This window comes from Vulpes lagopus, chromosome 1 (genome assembly GCF_018345385.1).
Source record: "Vulpes lagopus strain Blue_001 chromosome 1, ASM1834538v1, whole genome shotgun sequence".
In the NCBI taxonomy this organism is placed as follows: domain Eukaryota; kingdom Metazoa; phylum Chordata; class Mammalia; order Carnivora; family Canidae; genus Vulpes; species Vulpes lagopus.
Window position 1 is genome coordinate 68,386,825 of NC_054824.1, and position 19,103 is coordinate 68,405,927.

General features: G+C 37.8%; 1 protein-coding gene across 10 annotated transcripts in view; it reads left to right on the plus strand.

Moving 5' to 3' along the window:
- FKBP5 (FKBP prolyl isomerase 5) overlaps positions 1-19,103 on the plus strand; it is a 109,693-nt gene that overhangs the window by 38,954 nt on the left and 51,636 nt on the right. For 5 of the 10 annotated variants that reach the window (XM_041760105.1, XM_041760077.1, XM_041760114.1 and 2 more), the window contains 2 exons: positions 8,112-8,238; positions 12,193-12,337. In XM_041760105.1, coding sequence (XP_041616039.1) covers positions 8,134-8,238; positions 12,193-12,337 — 250 coding nt within the window. In that variant the 5' untranslated portion in view covers positions 8,112-8,133. Of the gene's footprint in view, positions 1-8,108; positions 8,239-11,213; positions 11,307-12,192; positions 12,338-19,103 lie in introns of those variants that run through there. The other 5 variants (XM_041760087.1, XM_041760132.1, XM_041760069.1 and 2 more) reach the window with 2 other exon arrangements.

A 19,103-nucleotide genomic window follows, 5' to 3' on the forward strand; every position in this document is an offset into this window, starting at 1 on the left:
TTCAGCTCAGGTCATGATCTCAGGGTCCTTAGATCAAGCCCTGTGTTAGGCTCCAGTGCTGAACATGGAGTCTGCTTGAGGTTCTCTCTCCCTCTCCTTCTGCCCCTCCTGCTCACACTCTCTCTTTCTCTAAAATAAACCTTAAACAAACAAAAAACACCGATTGCCCTGGCCTCAACCCAGACCAATTAAATACAGATTCTCTGGGAGTAGAGTGCAGGCATCAGTGGCTTATTAAAGCTTCCCAGGTGATTCTCATGTTTATTCCATGTTTAGAAACCTGCTTAAGAGATGTGAAGGATAAAACCAAGATGTATACAGTTTGTCTAGTATTTTAGAGGTAGAGGACAGACACTGAAGGAAAAGAAATCGTAGGAACTTCCCTGAGATCCCCAAAGATGATTTTTCAGCAATTAAAGACCAGGATATCAAGGCCCCTCAGGAATGAAGGAAAGAAAACAAATACCACAATATATCGTGGTGTTATGTCTGAACCCCAAGAATAATGAATATGTTTACATCCTCTGTAAAGAATAGGAGCCACCTTGTGCAGTTATGCCAGGAACAGTCCAGACACAGCTTCTTCTCTCTTCCTTGGACATGGTTCTCTGCTTAATGAATTTCTCTGGCCCATTCCTGCTTTTGTGATCCTGACCCCAGGCTCCCTTGGGAGGAGCTGTTCTTAGCGCTGGTGTGTAGAAGGCACTTTGCATCTCTTTGTCCTCTCCCCCTATCTCAGCTGTCTTCTAGTTCAATTTTTCAGCTCCTTTAGAGCTTTACAGATTTTTCCCGTGATTCCAGGGCCCTCTTGGAGAAAGTTGATTAATATAGTACTGTCTTTCAGCCTCCGACATTTGGATGGTCTGATAGATTTTTTTTTGTTTTAATACTAATATAATATTTGAGGACAGTATTTCATCCAAGTAGTCAGTGACAGAAGTAATTATAAATTACTTTTAACTTTGTTGTCTTCAGTAACTACTTGGAGAAGAGCGAGTGTAGCAAAGCATTATATGTATTTAAGAGATAGAATGAAGGAGGAAGTAGTTTGTAGTATATTATATTATATATTATATTATATTATATTATATTATATTATATTATATTATATTATATATATGGCTCCATTGGTTAAGTGTCTGCCTTGAGTCCCTGAAGAATTGATGCAGCAATTCCTGCTGGAGCCTGGGTTCAGCACTTTGTATGTTGCAAATGACCAAGGCATCTTCTGTTAAGGGAAAGGTAGGAGGATTAAAGAGGGAAGTCAAGTCTGGGTGACCTGTTAATTTCTGTCTGCTCTGGGCTCAGAATTCATTCTTTCTTTCTTCCTCTTTGAAGATTTTATTTATTTGAGAGAGAAAGAGTGCTCTAGCGGGGGTGGGAGGAGGGGCAAAGGGAGAGAGTGAAAGAGAGAAAGAAGCAGACTCCCTATTGAGCAGGGAGCCTGATGTGGGGATTTGATTCCAGGACTCCCGAGATCATGACCTGAGCTGAAGGCAGACATTTAACCCACTGAGTCACCCAGGATTCCCTCTTTTTTCTTTTTTAAATTGTGTTTAAATATACATAACATGAAACTTATAGTTTTTATCAGTATTAATGTACAATATAGTGACGGTAAGTACATTCACGCTGGTGTGCAATTATTACCACTTTTGTTCTCCAGAAATTTTTCACCTTCCCAAAAAAGAAACTCTGTACCCATTAAACAACTGTCCACTCCTCCAGCTCCTAGTAATCTCTATTCTACTTTTCTGACTCTATGAATTTGCCTGTTCTAGATACCTCATATAAATAGAGTCCTATGATATTTGCCCTTTTGTGTCTGGTTCTCTGCACCTTAGCATAATGTTTTTAAGGTTTATTAATGTTGTAGCATGTGTCAGTATTTTATTTTTTATGGCTGAATATTTTAATAGCACATAAATACAGTATTTTGTTTAGGGACTTTTGGATCATTTCCACCTTTTGGCTATTGTGAATAGTGCTGCTATGAAGATTGCTGTTCAAGTCTCTGCTTTCTCTTTTGGGTATATATTCAGGAGTGGAATAGCTGGATCATAATGGTAATTCTGTATGGAACATTCTGATGAACCAGAGGGTGCTCCGTTTTATATATCCACCAGCAATACATGAGGGTTCCAGTTTCTCTAAGCTAAGGAATCTTCTAAGGAAGATTTGTCATCTTCCATTTTTTTGATAATAGCCATTGTAATAGGTGTGAAGGTATCCAAAGGGGAGCAGAATATATGACTCCAGAATATGCCACTGGCATGTGGATTATTTTGAGCTGAAGGCAGTTGAGGTCTAACTGACTCAGGAAGAGATTTATTTATTTGTTGTTGTGTGGTTTTTGTTTTATTTGGTTTTTACCTCTCCTGTAACTGCCTAAAAGAATTTAGTTGGAGGGACTGTATGTAACAGGATGAGAGCTAATATCAGAGATACATTTTTTTTAAAAGATTTTATTTATTTATTCATGAGAGACAGAGAGAGGCAGAGACATAGGCAGAGGGAGAAGCAGGCTCCTCACAGGGAGCCTGATGTGGGACTCGATCCTGGGACCGGGATCACACCCTGAGCCAAAGGCAGATGCTCAACTGCTGAGCCACCAAGGCATCCCTCAGAGATAACTTTTTATATAAAAAATATTTATCTGCATGGCCCAGACAAACATTTGTTTACCAAACATTTGCGCCTCCCATCTTCCTGTGAATTGTCTTCCTCCCCTTTGAAGTCCTAGACCCCTACCTCCTTAGCTCAGAATGGTTTATAAGCCTCAGTTGCTTGAGTATCTGTAAGCTTCCTATCTTTGGGATTTCCATAGTGCAAAATATTGGAGGCGGGAGTCTCCCTGTTAATCTGTCTTATGTAATTGAATTGTTAGACCAACAAAGAACCTGGAAGGGAAGAAGGGGAAACTTTTTCCCCTTACATATATCATTGTGATTTTTATTTGCATTTCTCTAAAAACTAATGATGTTGAGCATCTTTTCATGTACTTATTGACCATTTGTACATCTTTTCATAGATTTTTTTTTTAAGGAGAAAAGAATGTATGGGCATGTGTGGGAGTATTATTCATCATCTTCCCTATCCCTTCCCCAGTGTGGAGGAAGGACGTTAACTGGGGGAGAGTAGATGGCTAAATGTAGTGTGCAGTTTCATATAGATGTATAGTCTGTCCTTGTGTGATCTTGTTTCCTCTGCGTGCGTATTTCTTTTTTGTATGTATGTCTTGTCTACAAATAGATAACTCCTCTTGAAACTTCCATGTTCCTGGACTTGAATGTTTTGTTTTTTAAAGATTTTTTATTTAATTATTTATTCATGAAAAAAAAATTATTTATTCATGAGAGACCGAGAGAGGCAGAGACATAGGCAGAGAGAGAGAGAGAGAGAGAGAGAGAGAGAGAGAGAGGCAGAGACACAGGCAGAGGGAGAAGCAGGCTCCATGCAGGGAGACTGATGTGGGACTCGATCCCAGGACTCCAGGATCACGCCCTGGGCTGAAGGCAGGCTCTAAACCGCTGAGCCACCCAGGCATCCCTGGACTTGAATGTTTTGACAGGCATGGAGTTGAAAGTCAATGAGGGCTTTACAGTTCATCCTTACATGGGTATTCTTTTTTAATTAAGATGAATTATTGCATTTAGTTACAAGTCCTGTGGTATACATCTTTCCTTGTGTGTTTTCTTTCATCTTTTCGTTTTAGGAGACTGAAAGCCTTTATGACCCAGGCATCTGTGGTACTTAGAATGCTACTCTAATTTTCTGTGCCACTGACAAAGTATCCAGTTCTTATATCCTTCTTTTGTCTTCTTTCTGAAAATTTAGTAGGATAATTTGATACAAGTTACCTATATTTTAACAGAAAACAACACAGTGAATAATATACATGGGAAAGTAGTGGATCATGCTTTAAAATGATTTCTCATTTGGTGGATATGACAGTTAACTGAATTTTTCAGTACATTGTTGGTGAAATTTTAAGCGTATTCTCATTTTTCTGTTATGTCTCAGGTGTTTGCTGACTTGCACTTTGGAGAGTGCCTGCTTTATCTGGCATGTCCATAACAGAACTGTGTGTTCCCTCTCTGGTGTACCTGTGTAGCAGTTTACCCCCTATGGACAGTTCAGAACAGTGAGCTTTATCATAGATTAATATCCATAGCTACATAGTGATTTTAAATCCAGAATAAACCTAGAGTAGGGGAAAGAAGAAAAGGCTTTCTTATGAATAAAGTGAAATTTTCTCAGTGTGTCTTATAGGTTTTTTAGGAATTGTCTCATCTTACTGCCTTTTTTCATATAACACTAGATCAAGGAAAAAGGGTTTTAAAAATTTGTTTTGTTTGCTTATAAAAATCTGTACCCCAAAGGACATAACTGGAATTAATGAAAGAGACTTGAAAAATTTAGTTTATTTCTCTGTTCTTCCAGATTTAACTGCCTTTGAAAGTTGAAAACATTTTGTTGTTTTTTATTATTGTGTTTCAATTACTTGTGCTATCCTTTTCGTATGGACTCCATACTACTCAGAATTATTTTGTGAGATTACTTGCATCCCTTGAAGTGTTAAAGCCAATTCCTTTAACAAATGAGACTTATAAAGGTAACTCAACTTAGAAGTTCTCTATTTATTGAATTTTAGCACGCTGTTAATTACAAAGGGTAGGGTTAGAACCAAAAGAAAATACTTCTCTTAAAAAAAAGATTCATTTGTTTATTTGATAGAGAGATGCTTGTAAGCAGCACTGGGGTGGGAATGGAGAGGGGCGCAGGGGACAGAATCTCAAGCCAACTTAGCCTGAGGCAGGAGCCTGATGCAAGAGCCTGAGATCAGGACTTAAGCTGAGATCAAGTCAGATGCTTAACTGTCTGAGCCACCTGGGCGCCCCAGGAAAATGTTTTTTGATTGGTAATATTTTCATTTAAAAATGTAGCTGATCCTCAATTGGTGAGCATTAAAAAGAAAGGCATTGTCTTTGGATGTGTGATAATACTTTCTAAAAACTTTTAGTTTTTTTTTGGTAGTTGTGCTCACACACACACACACTCTCTTAAATGATTTGAAAGTAAGTAGCAGCCATCATGACACCTCACCCCCTAAATAGTTCAGGTTGTGTCTCCTGAGAATGAAGATCTTATTCAACATAAGACCACAATACTGTATCATACTTCAGAAAGTTAATGTTGTAAAGTAATAATAATCTAATGTACAGTCTTATTTTTCCAAGTTTTTCTAATTCTCCCCAAAATGTACTTTTATAACACTTTCATTCCCCTAACCCAGCACCCAGGGTTGTTGTATCTCTTTAGTTTCCTTTATTTATTATTATTTTTTGAAGATCTTGTTTATTTATTTGTGAGAGACACAGGAGAGAGAGAAGCAATTTCCCCAAGGGGAGCCCAATGCAGGACTTGATCCCAGGAGCCTGGGATCATGACCTGAGCCTAAGACAGATGCTCAACCACCGAGCCACCCAGGCGTCTTTTAGTCTCCTTTAAATAGGACAGGCCCTTATCTTTTTTGGGGTGAAGGATCTTTCATAACAACATTTTGAGGCATCTAGGCCAATTGCCTCATACAACATTCCACAACTGATTTTGTCTTCTTCTTGATTAGTTTCAGGTTAAATAAATACTTTTGGTGGGAATACTATATGTCTACTTCCCATTACATCACATCAGGAGGCACGGTGATAGCTGTTTGTGTTACTTTGATGATGCACAGTTTGGTGATGCAAACCACTTATGCTAAGGGTACCTCTCAGATCACTTTATTGGAAAGTGTTTTTCCTTTATTAAATAATCTGTAGGTTCATACTTTGAGACTTTGTGGTTGTCCTACTCCCTAATAACCTTCAATCTGGTTATTTTAATTTGCTCATTGATTTAATTCAGGGTTTTGCCAGGGATCTACTGATGGATGTCAGTTTATCTATGAAGTCAGTTTATGAAATTCTTTCTGTAAATGTGTTTTTCCAGGAATATGATTCATGACTCCCCAGATATTTAAAAGATCTTTTCCCCTCTGTTTTAGGTGCCTTCTACAAGTACCCATGCATTAGAGAAATCTGTTAAAAGCAGTAGGCTATTAGAAGCTTGGAACCAACCCTGTTCATGTAATTTTCCTAATTATCTAGCCTAGCATCACATACAGCTGGGTACTTAATTTCTGTTGTTGTTTGTTTGAGAATGCTTTGTTCTGGCCTCTCCCTTATCCTGAGCCAAGCAGTTGGATCTTTTGTGTTTGGTATAAACTGTACTAGAAAATAAAGCAAAGGGGCTTAGCCCCTGGTTTTTGGTGTTCTCTTTGAAGATTTTTGGGCACAGCAGAATATGATTTGTGTCTTTGTTGACACTGAAATAAATTTAGGTCAATTGGAAATGAGTTTAAAACACTGCAGTGTACTATTATTCCATATTGACTTTAGGGGAGCTTTATTCATTATTAGTCTAATAGGGAATAGCTATAGAAGTGATTCATTCTTGACTTTCCCTGCTCAACCAGGAGAGCAGTGTAGAATTAATCATGGCAGCAGACAGTGAGCTGTGTTTTGTTTGATTGGCCCATTGGTTTGGTTTGCGTGCATGAAAAAGTGCCTGTCATTTGGGTGACTGATAGTAAGAGCCCACTTCAGAATGTATACTTCTAGAAATACATGTTATACCATTTAATCCAGAAGATCACCCTGTGAAAGTAGATATTATTCCAATTACATAGGTGGGAGAAAAGGCTTCGAAAAGTTAGAGATAGCCAACATCTTGTAAGGAGCTCCAAATTGCTTGCTCTTTTCGTTTTAGCAGTCTGAGAGGTGGAGGCATTCTAGAGGATCTCAATATGAACAAAACATGGCCCTTGCTCTCAAGGTTTCTTTTAAATCCATCCAGTGTGTCTTCTTATAAATATATGATAGCACAGAAAAGTGCAAACAACTTCCAAGTATAGGGTCAGGATTGGTATGATGAAGGAAGAATTGAAGAGGGAGGAGTGTTTGGAGAGGAAGATGAGAGGCCAAAAACATGGAGATGGGAAAGCAGTGGGCTTTGCTTTAGCTAGGAATTACTCTTGTTTGGCTCGAGCATGAGCTGCATGAAAGAAAGTAAAAGAAAGTGGTGGAAGCTAGACCTGTGAAAGATAAGTTAGGATCAGATTGTGAAGGGCCTCAACTGCCATGCTAGGGAAGAACCTCATTCTGTAGATGCTTTTAGCAGGAGATAAAAAAATGTAGCTCCAAAGAGGACCCATAATAAGCATGATAAATACTTAAAATTTTAAGTTATGATTCTGTGCTAATCTCTTCACATACATTGTCTCATTAATGCCTCACAGTAACTCCATGAACAATGTACTCCATTCCTTTTACAGATGTGAAATTGAGGCTCAGCGAGATTAAGTTTGCAGGTGTTGGACAGATATTGCTGGAGCTAAGACTTGGACTGGGGTCTGTCAGCTTCTAAAGCCTGTTCTGTTTACCCCTATGCTATATTGCCATTAAAAGGGAAAAAAGATTTATTTATTTTTGAGAGAGAAAGTGATAGGGTGAGTGTGCACAAGTGGTGGGAGGGGCAGAGGGAAAGGATCTTCCAGCAGATTCCCCACTGAGCGTGGAGCCTGATGTGGGACTTGATCCCATGATCCATGAGATCACGACCTGAGCTGAAATCAAGTTGGATGCTTAACTACTGAGCTAGCCAAGTACCCCTGTATATTGTCATCTTAAAAATCAGATCGCTTGATAAGTTCTTAATTCTCTGTCAAAAATATGACTATAGGAAAAAGACATTTTCAGAGTTCTAAAGTACTACTTCTCGGTGTGTAATCATGTTAAGGAATATAATCACTACTAAACCTGACTTGTACTGCTCTCTAGTTTGGAACCAGTGCTGGATGGGAAATTAAAGAGTTGGATGATGTTTTATGTACATACCACATGACATCAGTACATGCTCATGACAAGTGTTTTTGCTTTCATTTTCAGCATTTAACTTTATTGGCCCTATGTAAATCTTAGATCAGGGAAAGCCCATACATATGTAGGGGCACTTTCAGATGTTCAAAGCAGTGCTATTTTTCTAAGTTAAAATATGTTTCTTCTCAGCAGGTTTTCTTGCTTATAAAAGACGATGACTACTGATGAAGGTGCCAAGAACAGTGGAGAAAACCCAGCAGCAGCTGTGGCTGAACGTGGAGAGGATATCACCTCAAAAAAAGATAGAGGAGTATTAAAGGTGAGGTTACAAGGATGAATGACATGCAGGGAAATTTGCTGTCTGGAAGGATAATTTATAAAAATCTTTCTTTTTTTCTTTTGGCTGGAAGGTGGAGGTCGATAATGTTTATTGAGGCTTACCTAAGTGTTAAACAATACAACCATTTTTCGTTTCATCTTCATGACTTGAGGTTTGTTTTAATCCCAAATTATATTTTAAAAATGGAGGGATCCCTGGGTGGCTCAGTGGTTTAGCGCCTGCCTTTGGCCCAGGGCATGATCCTGGGGTTCTGGGATTGAGTCCCACATCAGGTTCCCTACATGGATCCTGCTTCTCTCTCTGCCTGTGTCTCTGCCTCTCTCTCTCTCTCTCTCTCTCTCTCTCTTTGTGTCTCTCATGAATAAATAAATAAAAAATCTTTAAAAAAAATCCCAAATTATAGATGGTGAGACTGAGGCCCAGCCAGGTAAATGAATGGGGTCCAGATCCAAGTTATGTGTGACTCTAGAAGGCTCTGTCTCCCAGTTCTCAGAGCGTACACATGGGTTATTATTTTAACATAATATTTCAGTATATTAAAGCTAATTGGTGACAATTCAAAAGAATTAGAGGAAAAAGAAAAAGGTAACTTGCTAAAGTTCAAAGGGATTTTTTTCACATGCAAATTGTTATTTGTGCAGTGAAGGTATTTTTTGAGATTTCATCAGAGAATATATCTTACCTTTGAATTAGCTTTCCTCATTAAAACACACTATATCTTTTTCACTCTATAATTAATCACATCTACATGTGTGTTTTTATTTGTGTCTCACAATGGTCTTGTGGGGCAATCAGAGCACCTCTTGAACTTTCCATTTTATTTATGGAAGGTATATATTGGTATTCCAGGTAAGTAAATAAAGTGGAGATGAGAGAGGTTAAATGATTTTAGTCATATTAGGTCATTATTTCTCCTACACTGTTGTTACTCATACAAGTTTGTATAGTTTTTTTTTCTTGCTGAAAAGATTATCTTACACGTTCTAAATATCATCACTAAGCTGAGTTTCAATATTTCCTTGTGTCAGCAGCAGCAAATGGGAATTTTTTAGTTTGTCTAATCTTGCTTATGTGAAAGCTTTCTTCCTGTGCCTGAGTCTTCTGAATATACGTTTTACTGTTAGCTTGCTACGTACATGCAAAGCCAAATTTTGGAGACTTTCAACTCTGGAAATAGGGGTTTTATGTCTTAGAGTTATATACAGCTGTCTTTTTCCATAGGGCTTCTTAACCTGTATGAATTACCTATCCTGAACTCCAGGATGCTTCTAGAGACCATAGATATCTGCAGGCTGTCCTCGGCATCTCCCTGCTCTGGTTAAGTCCTTCTCTTTCATCTTTTCCATGCACCCATACAGAGAACATAGTCCCCAATCTGCCTCCAGCCCTATATTATTCCAGGGAGTAAATCCGATAAGATTTTTAGGTTTGTAAGAAACATTTTGAGATCCTAAGCCTTTTAAATCCTATAATTTATCCCTGTCTAGCACCATGGGGCTTTTGGTTAAGATTAAATAGGTCTACTAATCATATGACCTAGGGCATTTTTAGTTAAGCTCTCTGTGGTGAAATTTCCTCATTTGTAGAATTGGAATAATACTACCCACCTCATATAGTTATTGAGATTATATAAAGCATTTAGCAGAGTGCCTCATCTGTAGTCATGTCTTTTATTACTATAAAAGTAATAAAATTACATTGTGGAGCTGAATCAAGACTAGATTGTATCCTTAAAGCATCTACTTAAAGTAACTCTTCATGTCTTCCCATTTTTCCCAGTCTAGAGCCCCTAACAACTAACCTTCTACTCTCTGTTTTTGTGAGGTCAGCTTTTTTAGATTCCACATATAAATGAGATCATACAGGATTTTCTGTCACTTAGCATAATACTCTCAAGGTCCATTCATGTCACGATGGCAAGATTTTATTCTTTTTTATGGCTGGATCAACATTTCACTGTGTATATAATATACATACTACATTTTCTTCATCCATTCGTTTCTCTTTGGACACTTAGGTTATTTCCATAGCTTAGCTATTGTACATAATGTTGCACTGAACATAGGAGGTACATATGTCTTCGTGAGCTAGTGTTTTCATTTTCCTCAGAGAAATACCCAGAAGTGGAATTGCTGGATTGTATGGTAGTCCTGTTTTTAATTTTTTGAGGAATGGTCACACTGTTTTCCACAGTGGCTTCACTAACTTACATTCCCACCAACAGTGCATGAGTATTCTCTTTTCTCCAAAACCTCACTAATACTTGTTATTTCTTGTCTTTTTGATCCTAGCCATTCTAACAGATGAGGTAGTATCTTGTGGGTTTGACTTGTATTTCTCGATTGTTTTCGTTATTTCTTTTTCAGATATTTCCCTGTTATGAGTGTGTAGAAACACAGCTGATTTCTGTGTGTTGATTTTGTATCCTCCTGCTTTACTGAATTCATTAATGATTAGTTCTAACAGGTTTTTGGTGGAATTGTGATAATGATTCTTTTCCTTTAAAGAATGTCTGGACTTTTGAACTAGAAAATTGTAGAATATAAGTTTACAGTGTTTATGTGGTGATATGAGGGTGGGGCTGGGAGGATACATCTTAAGGAATTTAGGAGTGAATAACTCAATTCTTTGTATAAAAATTCAGACTCTTCCCCTAAAATGATGTTTCTTGGACATTAGCTACCATCCTCTGTTATCTAATAAAAATGATTAATTTGGCATAGGTGATTGACAGAATAAATTATGCCACTACATGCCTGGATTTGATATTCTTTTCCCAGAACTGACCAACTGCATTAGTAGTCTGCTCTGCCAAGAAAAAAATAAATATACTGGATTTTATGACAGCTAGCTATTTTTCAGCCTGGAGCTTTTTTGGCATTTGCTTTACTAGAAAACAAGCTATTCAGTATCATATCAAACTATGCAGTGATACTGTTTTTTTTTTTTCACAGTAAATATTCCTCACATAATAAGAAGTATAACCTGTTATACCAGGAAATTGAGCTTTTTGAAATTAAACCAAACTAGTGGAATCTAGTCAAAAGGTAAAGTTTTTAGCAAAGGGTGGAAGTAAATAAAATCTCACCTTTGTAAGTTTGCTTTCGACTTCTTTTTGAATGTTTTTGAAAGTCTAATCTTTTTGGTCTAATTCAGTTTGTATATGAACTAGCTCTGTGTTTTGAGAGATTTTAGTGTCAAAGCATGAGGCAGGATCTCTTGGGTTATATTATTTTTTTATTCTTTTTTAATTAAAAAAACCTTTATTATTATTTTTTTTAAGATTTTATTTATCCATTCATGAGAAACACTGAGACAGAGAGAGAGGCAGAGACACAGGCAGAGGGAGAAGCAGGCTCCATGCAGGGAGCCCGATGTGGGACTGGATCTCGGGTCTCCAGGTTCACACCCTGGGCTGAAGGCGGCGCTAAACTGCTGAGCCACCCAGGCTGCCCTCTGGGGTTATATTATTATGTTATTTTGAGGGAATAGTGTGATTGGCAGTAAAATTAAATATAGCATTAAAGATTGAGAGTAGCATAGGACGATTTTCTTTTTTTTTTTTTTTTAAATTTTTTTTTTTAATTTTTATTTATTTATGATAGTCACACAGAGAGAGAGAGAGAGGCAGAGATACAGGCAGAGGGAGAAGCAGGCTCCATGCACCAGGAGCCTGACGTGGGATTCGATCCCGGGTCTCCAGGATCGCGCCCTGGGCCAAAGGCAGGCGCCAAACCGCTGCGCCACCCAGGGATCCCGCATAGGACGATTTTCTAACAGTGAGGGTTATTAAGAGAACTAGCGGGGAGGCCTTAGGAAGGACAGGTAATTATTAGTAAATCTGTCTAGGTAAAGTGGAATGGATTGTGCATCCTTTTTATTCTCTGATCAGAATAAAATCAGCTCCATTTTCTTGATGTTTGTCTTTTCTAGATTGTCAAAAGAGTGGGGAATAGTGAGGAAACACCAATGATTGGAGACAAAGTTTATGTCCATTACAAAGGAAAATTGTCAAATGGAAAGAAGTTTGATTCCAGTCATGATCGAAATGAACCATTTGTCTTTAGTCTTGGCAAAGGTAAGAGGGTATTTTTGGAGTTGTGTTTTGCTTGGATTTATTGCCATTTATATTACATAGGAGCTAGTGGATCAGAGGAGCTGGTAGATTTTTAGGAGGTCCATAATGTCAAGACTGTTTTTATAATAAAACTAAGATGTGGTTTATCTGTTTACAGTGTTGGCAGTAAAGTCTACTGAAGGTGCACAAGCTGCAGTGGTAAAGGCTGCTGATGCCCTGGTGAAAATCTAGGCAGTGGCACCAGACTATGCCAGCAATCGTATATGCTTCGCTGCCTTTATGCACTGTGTAAATAAGGATCAGAAAGGAAGCCAGTTTCACTTGGTGTCCTCGACAAAGCATAAAAAATACTGATTTTATTAAATCCTGATCCTTGAGTTTCACATTGTTTTGCTGTTTTATGACAGATGGGGAAGCACACATGGAGCACTTTTGCATACCCGAGTGTACTGGTTATCTCACGAAGTACCTGTGCACTTAACTTGAGTGCATTTTTTTAATAATAATCATTTTTCTTTAAAAGGGCAAACTGTTGTTGTTTAGACTTGATTATTTAGTATTTGGCAGATACTTTCTTAAAAATGAATGAAATGGGGCAGCCCCGGTGGCTCAGCGGTTTAGTGCCGCCTTCAGCCCAGGGTGTGATCCTGGAGATGTGGGTTCAAGTCCCATATCAGGCTTCTTGCGTGGAGCCTACTTCTCCCTCTGCCTGTGTCTCTGCCTCTCTCTCTCTGTGTCTCTCATTAACTAATAAATAAAAATTTTAAAAAATGAATGAAGTGAGCATGTCACTTCAAGGAAGACAACTGACAGTATGTCTTACCATTGAGTTTTCAAATAAAAATTACAGTTTTGGGAAATCTGTATCTGCCACTGGGAGCCTGACAACTTCCTCAAACTTAAAAGACTTCTGATGAGATCAGTGGATATCAACAAATGTGATTTTTAAAATATTATATGATGTCATTCATTTGGGGAATATAAATAATAGTGAAAGGGAATAGAAGGGAAGGGAGAAGAAATGGGTAGGAAATATCAGAAAGGGAAACAGAACATGAAGACTCCTAACTCTGGGAAATGAACTAGGGGTGGTGGAAGGGGAGGAGGGCGGGGGGTGGGAGTAAATGGGTGACGGGCACTGAGGGGGGCACTTAACGGGATGAGCACTGGGTATTATTCTGTATGTTGGCAAATTGAACACCAATAAAAAATAATTTGTTATAAAAAAATAAATAAAATATTATATGATGAAATGTGTTAACATTTGGAAGATCTGTCTAACTTAGTGAATCAATATTTTCCCAACACAAGCTGTTACAAAATCACTCGTGACTAAAAGATCCATTCATTGTGCAAGCTAGACCAGTGGATTTTAATGTAATATGACATGAAAAATTCATTGATATGCTTTCAGATTACACATTGCAGCTTGTGCACTTGTCCAACTTTGATGCCATATGAGATGATTATATTCATAATTATCTGAAAAGGCTGTTAAAGTACTCCCATCTTTTCCAACTATCTATTTTTGTGGGTTTGGATTTTTTCTGTAGAGTTAAACCAGATTTGGAACAGATGAATGCAAAAGTAGGTATGAGAACCTGGTTGTCTTTTATTAAGTTGGACACATTTTACATTTATAAAATGCTGTTCTCACTAATAAATTTTTTAAAATTATACTTTTCATAAAAAGTTGTGTTAACATATAATGAGGTTATTACTATTTTTCAGTGAATTGGTAAATAACTTTTCTTTAATTTTTAATGTGGTAAATACCAGTAAATAGATAAAAGCTCCTTGGGGTCCTCAGTTTTTAAGATGTAAAGGAGGTCTTGAGGAAAAAAGATTGGAAAACCACTATTTTCAAGTCTTTTTTTTTTTTTTTTAAAGATTTTACTTATTTACTCATGAGAGACACAGAAAGAGAGAGAGAGAGAGAGGCAGAGACACAGGCAGAGGGAGAAGCAAGCTCCATGCAGGGAGCCCGACGCAGGACTCGATCTTGGGACTCCAGGATCACGCCCTGGGCCAAAGGCAGGCTAAACCACTGAGCCACCCAGGCTGCCCTATTTTCAAGTCTTAAATGTGATTTAAACTAATTAATTAGAAAAAAATACTGATTTATTTTCAAATGCTTTTAAATAGCGTTAGTTAATTTAGTGGGTTTTTTTTTTTTTTTTTTTTTTAAGTCTTGTAAGGACAGTAATAGCCTATACATCAAATGGAACTTGGTGGGCCATATGGCTTATTGAAAGGTAGTGGCTGAATTACCAATCTTTTTTAATTCTTATCTGCTACAGATATAACAGATTTCTAGTTTATTCCCAGGTTAAGTGTGGGAGAAAAGGAGTAATCCCCCTGTCTACCACTGTGGCTCCGTATTGACTATCATCCCTTTTTTTTTTTTTCTCATTTTACTATCTTAGATGAATTGTTAGTTAAGCATGGATCTGGGAAAGGAAATAGCAAGTGAGGAACTGTGGAATTAAGCTCTTTTCTGCCTCTCTTCTGTGCTGCCTTTCCTGGTACTCTCAGGCATGTCGGGGTGACTTCTGCTTCCTGTCCAGCTGTACTCTTTGCAAGCTCTGGTACTTGGCTCTGCCACTGTTCCCTTCTCCTTTGGGCCTTTAGTGAATCAGTGGTTCCTGTGAGATTAATCTTTGTGTCTCAATACAATACAAATCAAAATCAAATACAAATTCTTTCTTGATAAAGCAGATGATGACTGACAGTTAAATTAGAATTTGTCTCTTTTTTGTTGATTTAGGGATGTGAACCTTCAGGGCCAACAGCATGAGTGTGGCATCAGTATTTAATTTAGATGACCTCAGAGTAAATGGCCTCAATCAGAAATCTTAGACATCTTTGTTCCCACTGCCCCGCCCCCCAAACCCTTACTCTACCCTTTGAATTTCTGTCTTGAAGAAGTTGATGGATTTAAAATAAGATGCCTTCTTTCAGCAGCTGTCTTTGTAAGACTTAAGAATTGTTAAGAAAAAAAATTGCTGAGAACTTACACTCCCATTTTCTCCACCCTATGATGAATGAGTCTTTTCTGTTTCCTAAGATTTTGATCAAAATGAAGAAAAGTAATATAAATGATTTTATATTGAGCTCTCTTGATCTCTTGTATTGCACCTCTACCAAGGAAATAAATAGAAATATTTCAGTGGAAAGTCACACTAATTTGGGGATTCTGTTGTGACTTTTGTATTTAAAATAGAGTTATGACAGTTTATCTGTAGAAAATTGCCATAAAAATACACATACCATATATATGTACATCCATATATATTTGAGCTTTACCTGAGTTGTGTGTATATGTGTCTTTCTTTCTGTACCATCTTTTAAACTCTGTGCCCTACCTCCATTGTTTGTAAAATCATGATAATGATAGTATATACTATCGTATATTGAAGAGTAAATAAGATATTGCACGCCATTGCTTAGCACATAGTAAGCACTCACATGTTTATTACTGTTGTTATAGCATTAGGATTATTGACTGGCTTTCTAGTGGAATGGCAAAAACTGTGCTGTAGCAGCTTGGGTCCTAACTCTGCTTACTATTCCTGTATACAGACTTTTTTGAAATAATGCTTTACCATCATTTTTAGCCTCAGGAAATCTGGAAAGACAAAAACTGAATAAGACAACTGATTATTACCACTTAAGAATATGTTACACAAATTAGAATGAAGAGATGATGGTTTCCTTTCTTGAGTTTTCTTTCTCTCTCTCTCTCTCTCTCTCTCTCTCTTTTTTTTTAGTTTTTTTAACTAAATCTTACATGTTCTGGGACGCCTGGGTAGCTCAGCAGTTGGGTGGCTGCCTTCGGCTCAGGTTGTGATCCTGGAATCCGGGATCAACTCCCGCATTGGACTCCTGTGAGGAACCTGCTTCTCCCTCTGCCTGTGTCTTTGCCTCTTTCTCTCTCTCTCTCTCTGTCTCTCATGAATAAATAGATAAATCTTTAAAAACAAAATAATAAATAAATAAATCTTACATGTTCTGAATTCCTAGAACTGTGTTCATAACTCATTTTAAAAGAAGTCAAAATCACTTGATGGGATGAGCACTGGGTGTTATTCTGTATGTTGGTAAATTGAACACCAATAAAAAAATAATTTATTAAAAAAAAAGAGAGAGAATGGGAGAAACACCATGGTGGAGGGTATAGCACACTGACAAAAAAAAAAAAAAAGAAGAAGAAGAAGTCAAAATAAGGACTCAGGATTCTCCAATATACTTCCGTAGTAGAAGTTCTGGTTTTTCTCCCTCCCCGCCTCCCTCCAACAAATATATTATCAATAAAATTGGGAAGGGATAGATTTGGTGGATGAAAGAATTCTTTCTTTCAGTTCTTCAAAGTAAATCCAAGCACACCAAGGCTTTGCTCCTCCCCTAACTACCCTTATCAAGGTCTGATGATTTCTTATAGAGGGCTACTTCAATGAAGTTGTTTTGGGTGTTCTTGGTATGTGACAAACATGATTGGGAATTATTAAGATAAAAATCCTAACTGTTATATTCTTTCCCCAGATTTGAGAAGTGAAACAAAGAAACCCATCATTTTGGATTCTCCACATACCTATACTCTTACTACTGAGATTAAGCAATAATGAAGTAAAAAAAAAAAAAACTATAATGAAGTAATATCAACAATCTGCCTATAACATTAATATAATCTTCTGTGCTGCATTATGCTAATGAGCATATTAGAGTAAGAGGAAAAAAATATATGTTGAAAGACTAATAGCTAATACTTTTTAAGTGCTTGTAATGCCAGACTAAGGGCCTTATGTGCATTATCTCATTAAATCCTCACACCAGGGATCCCTGGGTGGCGCAGCGGTTTGGCGCCTGCCTTTGGCCCAGGGCGCGATCCTGGAGACCCGGGATCGAATCCCACGTCGGGCTCCCGGTGCATGGAGCCTGCTTCTCCCTCTGCCTATGTCTCTGCCCCTCTCTCTCTCTCTCTCTCTCTCTCTCTCTCTCTCTCTGTGACTATCATAAATAAATAAAAAAATTTAAAAAAAAATCCTCACACCAAGCCTATTTAAAAAAAAATTTTTATTGCGGTCCAATTTGCCAACATTTAGCGTAACACCCAGTGCTCATCCCGCCAAGTGCCTCCCTCAGTGCCCATCACCCAGTCACCCCAACCCCCCACCCACCTCCCTTTCCACTACCCCTTGTTCGTTTCCCAGAGTTAGGTATGTCTCATGTTTTGTCACCCTCACTGATATTTTCACTCATTTTCTCTCCTTTCCCTTTATTCCCTTTCACTAATTTTTATATTCTCCAAATGAATGAGACCATATAATGTTTGTCCTTTTCCGATTGACTTATTTCACTCAGCAAAATACCCTCCAGTTCCATCCACATCGAAGCAAATGGTGGGTATTTGTCATTTCAAATGGCTGAGTAATATTCCATTGTGTGCATAGACCACATCTTCTTTATCCATTCATCTTTCAGTAGACATCGAGGCTCCTTCCACAGTTTGGCTATTGTGGACATTGCTGCTATAAACATCGGGGTGCAGGTGTCCCAGCGTGTCACTGCATCTGTATCTTTGGGGTAAATCTCCAGCAGTGCAATTGCTGGGTCATAGGGCAGATCTATTTGGAACTCTTTGAGGAACCTCCACACAGTTTTCCAGAGTGGCTGCACCAGTTCACATTCCCACCAACAGTGCAAGAGGGTTCCGCTTTCTCCACATCCTCTCCAACATTTGTTGTTTGTTGTTAATTTTCACCATTCTCACTGGTGTTAGGTGGTATCTCATTGTGGTTTTGGTTTGTATTTCCCTGATGGCCAGTGATGCGGAGCATTTTCTCATGTGCTTGTTGTCCGTGTCTATGTCTTTGTGAAATTTCTGTTCGTGTCTTTTGCTCATTTCATGATTGGATTGTTTGTTTCTTTGCTGTTGAGTTTAATAAGTTCTTTATAGATCTTGGATACTATCCCTTTATCTGATATGTCATTTGCAAATATCTTCTCCCATTCTGTAGGTTGTCTTTTAGTTTTGTTGACTGTTTCTTTTGCTGTGCAGAAGCTCCTTATCTTGATGAAGTCCCAATAATTCAATTTTGCTTTTGTTTCTCTTGCCTTCATGGATGTATCTTGCAAGAAGTTGCTGTGGCCAAGTTCAAAAAGGGTGTTGCCTGTGTTCTCCTCTAGGATTTTGATGGAATCTTGTCTCACATTTATTTATTTATTTATTTTTTGTCTCACATTTAGATCTTTCATCCATTTTGAGTTTATCTTTATGTGTGGTGTAAGAGAATGGTCTAGTTTCATTCTTCTGCATGTGGATGTCCAATTTTCCCAGCACCATTTATTGTCACACCAAGCCTATTATTATTTTTTGGATTCTTTATACAATCTATTTAGTATCTGTTAGGTGACAGTCATATTAACATTTGTTCTAAGAATTTTTGAGTTTTTTAAAATTGAGGTGGCATTTGCCTGTAGTAAGATTTACCCCTCTAAGAAAGGTAAAGCTTGGTGAATTTGGTAATACTTCTGTAACTACTACCAGCCATCAATATAGACCAATTTCCTCACCCTGAAAAGTTTTCTCATGTTCTTTTGCAGTCTCTGTCCTTCCTGGACCTTGGGGCCCATGCAGTCACCAATCTGGTTTCTGTTATTATAGTTTGCCTTATCTAGAATTTCATATGTCATTTTTGGTATTTTTACCTCTTTCACTTACATAATGATTTTGAGATTCATGAATGTTGAATTGCCAAGTAGTATT